This window comes from Anopheles coustani, chromosome 3 (assembly GCF_943734705.1).
Source record: "Anopheles coustani chromosome 3, idAnoCousDA_361_x.2, whole genome shotgun sequence".
Lineage (NCBI taxonomy): Eukaryota > Metazoa > Arthropoda > Insecta > Diptera > Culicidae > Anopheles > Anopheles coustani.
The window spans coordinates 75,040,409-75,048,339 of NC_071288.1; the positions used below are offsets into that span (position 1 = coordinate 75,040,409).

Below are 7,931 nucleotides of genomic sequence, written 5' to 3' on the forward strand. Positions count from 1 at the left end.
GGAGCTTAGTCGTTGCTAAATTGCTGTGAGAAATGAGCGATGAAGTGAGTAGCACGCGCACACACGAAAGGAAAGGCGTAATCAAACCCTACTTCTATTACTGAAGGACACTAGAATCATTCGTGACCCATATTAAATAGTGTTATGCCTAATGAATCTTTTGGCGAGATTCGTTCAAATGAATCTTTCACCTAAGATGGATTCATGAATCTTTAGGGATTCAACTCTTCAAACCTTAACACGTTGCCTGCCATGTCTATCATTTTCGATAGCCAGCTGTCATGAATTCTAAAAAGTTTTTGACCCATAAATAAATGAAAATGCAACATAAAAATTATTGTAATATTTTATATAAATTTTTTGGGAAGCTAAGTTTTTGCTCGGCCTTTGAAAACAATCGGTTTAACAAATATTGTAAACAAATTGTAATTTTAAAAATTGTACTAAAAAGTGTGCTAAAACGCTTGGTACGCAACGTGTTAAATCATGAGTGCTAAAAAGTTTTTGTCCCAAAAATAAATGAAAATGTAGCTTAAATATTATAGTAACATTTAATATCAATTCTTTGGGAAGCTAAGTCTTTGCTGAGCCTTAGAACACCGTCGATTAAATACATTATATGAACAAATTTAATCAAAAAAACTGTACTAAATAAGTGTGCTAAAAACGCTTGGCAGTCAACGTGTTAAAAAATATTTCGAAACCGTCATGAATCTTCATGAATCTTTCATGGATCTGTCACGAATCTCCACGATTTTTTCGTCAGTTTGGATCATGTGAAAAAAATAAAAACAAAAAGGGTTCCTCTGCCCTGTTTTGGCTCATCACTTTTCATCAATTTGTTTATCTTTGGGATTCATGAATCTCTTATCGAAAGATTCATGAATCTCTAAAAAAAAAGAATCATTCAGATTTCTTAATCTGAATCTGAATTACACAACTCTAATATTAAATGTTCATTCATAATATACTTAATCCAATGAAACATAACTTCGTTCAAAAAAACCCTTTGTAAACATTAAAACTGTGTTCAATTTCTTCCAAAATTTTTCTGAAAGTATGTCATCTGAACTTTCTCCCTTTCATTTGTTCATTGCTGCATCACGAACTGGTCATTTCATCCAGGAAAAATACCACAAGATCCCTAGATAACGAGTCACCAACGGACGATGATCATGGTCAAAGATGGCAGCAAACTGTGGCATGGGATTGAAGACAATCTCATATGAATCATAAAACAATTTAATAGTCTATCTCACGGTGCTGCGGGGCAATCATGCACGAGTCGCGATATCTAATCCCTAGAGCTGCGTACGTTGCTTCTCGCTGAGCAAGATAAAGCAAGAGATCCTCCTTCGAGCTAGGAAAGATAAATCCAGCAACTCGCGCTCCATCCGCGTAACAGTGAGTGAGGTCGCGAATGTTTTGCGCGTTCCCTCCCCGTTCGTTAGCCCGCTCAAATTCAATTACCACCGATGATGGGCACCTCACACACCGCCAGGGGAGTCGAACAAAAAAAAACACCAGAACCGGTTCGCCACGCCGTCATCTCAGCCGCGTCCGACTTCTTCTCCACCGAAAACCCCCAACACACGGCGGGGACGTCGACGCTGTTGACGCAGTCTTCAGGGAGAAAAGAAGATGAATGGCCACCCGAAACGAACCGAACCCCGGAACGGAATGTTCGGCGGAGGTGTGCGCACAACGTTTCTCAGAGGGCAGAGGAAAAAAAAATCGAGAAAACTCAACACACCGATGAATGCCGCGAAGGGCGATCACTTCGGCCACCATTGTCCAGCGGAATGGCGCAAGCTTCCTCTCATCGTCAAATAAAATCACGGTCAACAACAGTTGACGCACCCCGAGATGAGGTTGATGTGATCTGATAGGCTTAAGGTAAGTGTGAACGGTTGTGTGTGTGTGTGTTGAGTTACTCTTTGCATTGGTGGTTCATTCATTAAACGGTATATCAATTTTAAAGCATTGTTGTAAACCAAAAATATGCTTCAAGGAAACAAAACTCTTTGGCTTATTCCGATTTATTATTACCTTAATCATCTCATCGAGGAGTGCCTGACTTTTTTTTTTGGTACGAGTAAATATAAAAAAATCTATTCTTATGTTTGGGCACCAATATTTAGAAAAATTTGACAGCACTGAAAAGGTTATTCAGTAACGTATCAGAAAATATTATCTAAAAATTACTAATTGCAACGATAAAGGATCAAAAAGGTCATCGTTTTATTTTGCACCGGATATTGAAACCTAAAGGATAGATGAACAGGGTCACGCGGGTTTTTTATGAAGATGACAAGGCTAAATGTAATTCGTCGCTTATTAACTTTGGATAATCGTCGTTTTCCATTGCATTGCCAAACCTCGGTACCGAATCGATAATTTCAATTGGGTATCTTGAACCGAACCGGCTGCTAAACGTTTTTAGTACACATGTTTAGTACAATCTTGTTAAATAAAATGTAATTATAAAATTTGTTAAACTGACGATTTTTGAAGGCTAAGCGAATATTAAGACTTCCAAAGAATTAGTTTTTGATATTCCTATCGTTATAATATTGCATTTTTATTTTTTTATGGTACTAAAATTTTTTAGAATCAATGACAGGTGACTATCAAAAATGATATCCATAGCAGTCAACGTGTTAAACTTCGTTATAAGATTGATAGGCTACAGGACGGTTTGTTTTAGTTTATCATACGCTGCGTCCATAAAAATCAAAACAAACTGGTTTTCATTCTTATAATTCGTTAATGAAGATCAATGCTACCCTATAGAAATTTATCGTCTGGCATCGAGGTTTACCGATGTCTTGTTGTTAAACGATGTTAACTTTCTAGTGCAGTAAAATTATTAATATGTGAATTTTGTAACGCAAAAATGAGAAAGAATTTGTTCAAATTTACTAGAAAAATGAGTCACATACCCTACATGTCGAAAACACATTTTAAAAACAAATACCAATAAACATCGATTTGGAAAGTCTATCGAATTGTACTAAATCGAACGAATTGTACTATGTAAAAACCATGAAACCACTTCAAAAATAATTACCTTCTCTGTCCGATCCGAAAACTTGCAAAGCAAAATTAAAGCATCATGTGAATAAAAACGGTGCGCTGACGAACGAACCTGACCAGCGAACACACCGCCTTACGTGAGTTGAAATTCAATCAGGGCACGGGCAGGCAAAACGTTGCACTGGCGCCAGAAAATGCCAAAACGAGTGTGTACAAAATATTGGCTCCCCCCTGCTGCTGCTTAACATTCGATAAACGATGTAGGGTCGAGCGGGTGACACTCGCGATCGTCCGAGGAATAACATATCTTCGATCTTCGGCTTCACATACACGCCTAGGTGAATATGGTGTAGCTTTTGATTTATTTTTAACATGCACCTGGACTTGTTCATATACTAGTTCCTCTAGCAGGGAGGGGAAACAAGCATGTACGGGGACGTCAACATTGTGACCGATCGATCAAAGATCGCGCGTGAGTCGCATGAAACCGACACCGCCGGCTATCGATAAAAACGTGCGATAACATTAAAACGCTGACCGATTCGTTCCCCCGACGTACGATTACTCACCCAGAGTTGCGGAACGAGAAACGAAAAGTAAGCGGATATGTGAGGTGTCCGAAATTTACACCCGCAATTGGCAGTGACTAACTGCACAAGCCCCATCTTGACATCCACCACCAAACTACCGTATCGATTGTCGGATTTCGGTGATAGACGTCCGCTTGTTCAACATCCCTCCCCGAGGGTCCTATCCTTACGCAATCAATTACGGCGAGCATCAAGATAGCTACACTGCCAGCAAGTGGTTCCATCCCCCGATACTGACAACGTCAGTGCGAGAGTGACGCTGTACTCCGCTGGACAATGATTGAGAGTATGATGAATTATGTGAACGACAGAGCTTCTATTTGAAACACATCTTGTGTTCGACCTCACGGAGGCGCTTTCGTCAGAATCTGTACAGGAATTCCCGCTGTTGTTGTCAATGTTGTCCCAGAATTCTATTGTGTCAGCAATGATCATTGTGTATTTACGAGATTTACGAGTAGCTTCGATGATTAATTCAATTGCAACATTCGATTACATACAAAAATCAACTTACACTTTGTCTTCCAACATCCCTCATAGCGGGTGACAGGTAATTCTGATCTTACCACGAAACCAGTACAGTATTGCACTAGTATAGAAGTAGACGATAGTAATTGTTTAAATTTATCCTTATGAAACTTAGTGTATATGTTACTTGTATAAAACCAAATCTTAGTATGTGTTTAATTAATAAGTTTTATGAAAAATAATTGTACTAAAACTTGTTCTAGAAAATCCTATTTTTAGTACAATCAATGATGTTGAAAAATTTGGTTATCAAATTTACTGGACCAAACTAAACAAAAACTAGACTTCGCAAAGGATACATTTTAAAAATTATTATAGCCAACTACTACAGAACGTTACTACTGTGTTTGAAAAAAGAGTGATTAGCGTTGTTGCTGTCACCCGCTCTTTGGGTGACACGGCTGTCAACGTGTTAATATAACTAAATCAATTACACAATTGCCACAGATTGACCAATCATCGCATGAAACTAGAACTCGTTGGGTAAAATTCTAAAAAAAGCAACATATTGTCATACGTGTAGTGTAATTATTGAGAAAGCTCGGCGTAGTTTAACAAATCATGCACATCAAACACCCCCAGGTTGGGTTCCAAATTACTATTATCAGCAACAATTTTATCTTCCAGTAAAAACCGTTTAAGATCAAACGACGCCGAAAACGACACCATACCAAATAACTCCCCAAATAAAGCAGTAAACATTTAAGACAGTGCGATTTCATATCACAAAAAATCAATTTCATTTTAAGAGTGTGTCTACTCAATTGTAACCACTCCTACAGAGTTTTATCTCCTCTCTATAAATCAAAATGAATCCCTCGACGACGATGAGGACCGCAGAGTGACGTGAGAACGGTGGGGAATTTTATGTTATCTTTCAACCGCCAGTCGATGCAAATGACGTCAAAACAATGCAAGCTAGCCGCAATAGCAAGTTCACGATTACATTTAAGCTTTTTATTGAAAATGATCAAGAAGGTGTGCAGATATTTTTGTTAATTGCTTGCTAATTCGGTTTACTGTTGCAACTAACTGTGGTCGGCGAAACAATCGACCCTGCCTTCCTCATTTGAATGACTCGCAAATTGCACAACAAAACGCTCCTCAATGAGTAATCGCCCGGGGTCGCTGCTACATCATCTTCATTTCCAGAAAAAAAAGGAAATACTTAAGGCAAGCAAAACCAATCCCCCTGGCACATTCTTTGCCACTGACTGCAATCACATCATTCGAGCGAAACCCAAACCCTTGGATGGTTTTTGTTCCCCTTTTTTCCACAGTTCCCGTCGCTAATCGACGAACGAACGAGCGCGAATGCGAACAGGACATACTACATTGTGCGCGGAAACGTGACTCACGGCTGCATATGTCAACACCATAATCATTTAGTGGAGCGAACGAGCGAGTGAGCGAAATCAAACCCCTCTTCGTCGATGTCGAACAAAGTGAAGGAACGTCAGAAAAAAAACAATGAACGAAAGCAGCAATCAACAAGCGCGTCTTTTATCAGTAGCTAAAATAAAAAATTAAAAGCAGTCAAATTCACGATCACTGAACAGTCATATCAAATTATAAAAACAAAACCGCGCATAGCGACGCGACAAGGTGTCGAATATGTCCGAAAGCAAAAAATTACTACAACGCCGACTGCGATGAGGAGTTGTGCCTACGATATTTAGGCCAGCCTTTGTTTCGTCCATATTTTTTACTCGAATGCGTTACTGGATGTTTAAGAATCAATTAGCATACATCAAGGATAAAAAACTCATGAGTGCACATTCAGCGTCATTTGTGATCAGAAAGCCAAAGTTTTTAAAAATCTATTTTGGAATACAATAAAATATGTACATCCTACAACAATAAGTTATCCATCAAAGAAATGCAAGAAACTTGTCTTACTATAGTAGTGCACTTATATAGAAGTAAGCCACAATAAATACAAACATTCATCCTTTGAGAAGCTTAGTTTATGCTCTTTCTTTCTGAAAACGTTGCTTTGACACGTTCCATGCTATTTTAGTACAAAATTTTAGTACAATCATTTACGTTCAAATTTGATCATCAAATTTTATTGAATCAACGATTTTAGAAAACTAAGTCCACTACTATGAGCGTGAAGACCTGATGAGCGTTGTTCTTGTTACCCGCTTTTTGGGTGGCATGGCAGTTAACGTGATAATAAATTGTGCATCTAAATTTTGTCAAAAATGTACTAAAACAGCGTAGCAGACGTTTACGATGATTAAATATAAAACTTTAAGTTAAGCCATGTTAATGAAACACTAAAATCGACAACCACATAAGAAAACCCATCAAAACAATTGTTTGTCCTGTTTGACTGTCAGGATGTTTGACGGTATTATGCATATAGCGGATGTTTATCTTTCTACGTTTGTTGATGTTTTCTTAAAAAAAAATCTAGGATCCCACGATATGTGAGACTTTTGCGGACAAGTTCAGAGCAAGAACATGAAATGTTCTTTTCGAATAAAAAGAGAATCTTTCGTTAACAGTTATGAATGAACGATCCAGATTCCTAAACAAACAAAAACCTTACACAAACACACTACAGAAAAGACAGGAAATTAATCCTGCACACAGGTAAGAGCACACCGATCTCTCGCGTTGGTTAGTACGACTCGGATAACATTTAGAGGCAGGAGTTATGGGCGACCCGTTCCGAGCGCCAGTCCTTGTGATTCCTCGAACGAGCCGCCCTCAGCTGCACAAACACATTCGGCGATGCGGCAGAAGAACATCGAAAAGTAACGGCGCGGGCAGGCGATGTCAACAAGCAGGGCGTTGCGAGACAACGAAAATCGACCAACCAACCTGCGCACGGCCATCGCGACATACCTATGATATCCCAGACAAAATGTTCCCATATGGTCATCAATTCGGTACCTTTGAACTGCGTCAGCGCGTCCTCGTAGCCGCCCTGGCTGGTGACGTTCAGCGTCGAGCCGGTAGCCGGCGATGTCGCCGTGAACGACTGCCGGTGTCGCTTAGCCGGCGTCGTGTGGTAGTACTCGCCGCCATTGTTATTGTGGCTGCCGCTGCCGCCATTGTGCGGACTACCACCGCTGCTGCCAGCTGCTCCGACGCTCACGTTCCCATTGCCCGGCCCCGGACTGCCACCACCGCTAGCACCGTTGTTGCTGTAGTAGTGGTGGTGCTTGCCGACTATTGTTCCACCGGCGGTACCGCCGCCACCACCAATACTGTGCCGGTGCGTGGTGGTAGTCGTGATCGTCTGGTGGTACTGCTGCTGATTGTTGACGTTGCTGCTGCTACTGTGGTGATGCTGCGACACCTCGCCATTGTTGTTGTCGTACAGTGCCTCCCGGGGATCGAACCCGAGACGGTCCTTGTAGTACGACTGTGTCGACATGTCGTTGTGGTGAAAAGTTGTTCGTTCTTCGCTCTGTTCGCTGTCGTTTCGCTATCGCCTTCGTTTGCGTTTGGTTTCTCGACCGGTTGTCATAAATTTTCGCAACGTTTTCTCCTTCTTTCGCTTCGTTGAACTTCGTTACAATTTAAGCAGGTTACTTTACACGTTCCGTTGAACGTTTTGTTTAGTAGGCTGGATTGACTTGTGTTTTATACATTCGTAGCTAAGTGGTTATTGCAGGTGGTAGTAGAATAATTGGGACGGATATGCTTCTTCTTGATATTACGCTTGAATCACGGGATTAAATACTTAACGGCGCGTGGTTTGATCTTGTTAATGGCACTTTAGTGGATTATTAATTAATTTAAAAAAAAGACACTCGCACA

The 7,931-nt window shown here is 40.3% G+C and overlaps 1 protein-coding gene across 1 annotated transcript in view; it reads right to left on the reverse strand.

Annotated features, from left to right (window-relative positions):
- The window catches only part of LOC131259492 (dystonin), a 113,130-nt gene extending 105,585 nt beyond the window's left edge, over positions 1 to 7,545 (reverse strand). Inside the window, exons 1-2 of the mRNA XM_058260995.1 lie at positions 7,466 to 7,545; positions 7,059 to 7,096 (exon numbers count right to left, since the gene is read on the reverse strand). Coding sequence (XP_058116978.1) covers positions 7,059 to 7,096; positions 7,466 to 7,545 — 118 coding nt within the window. The remainder of the gene's footprint in view (positions 1 to 7,058; positions 7,097 to 7,465) is intronic.
- Positions 7,546 to 7,931: the final 386 nt, after the last annotated feature.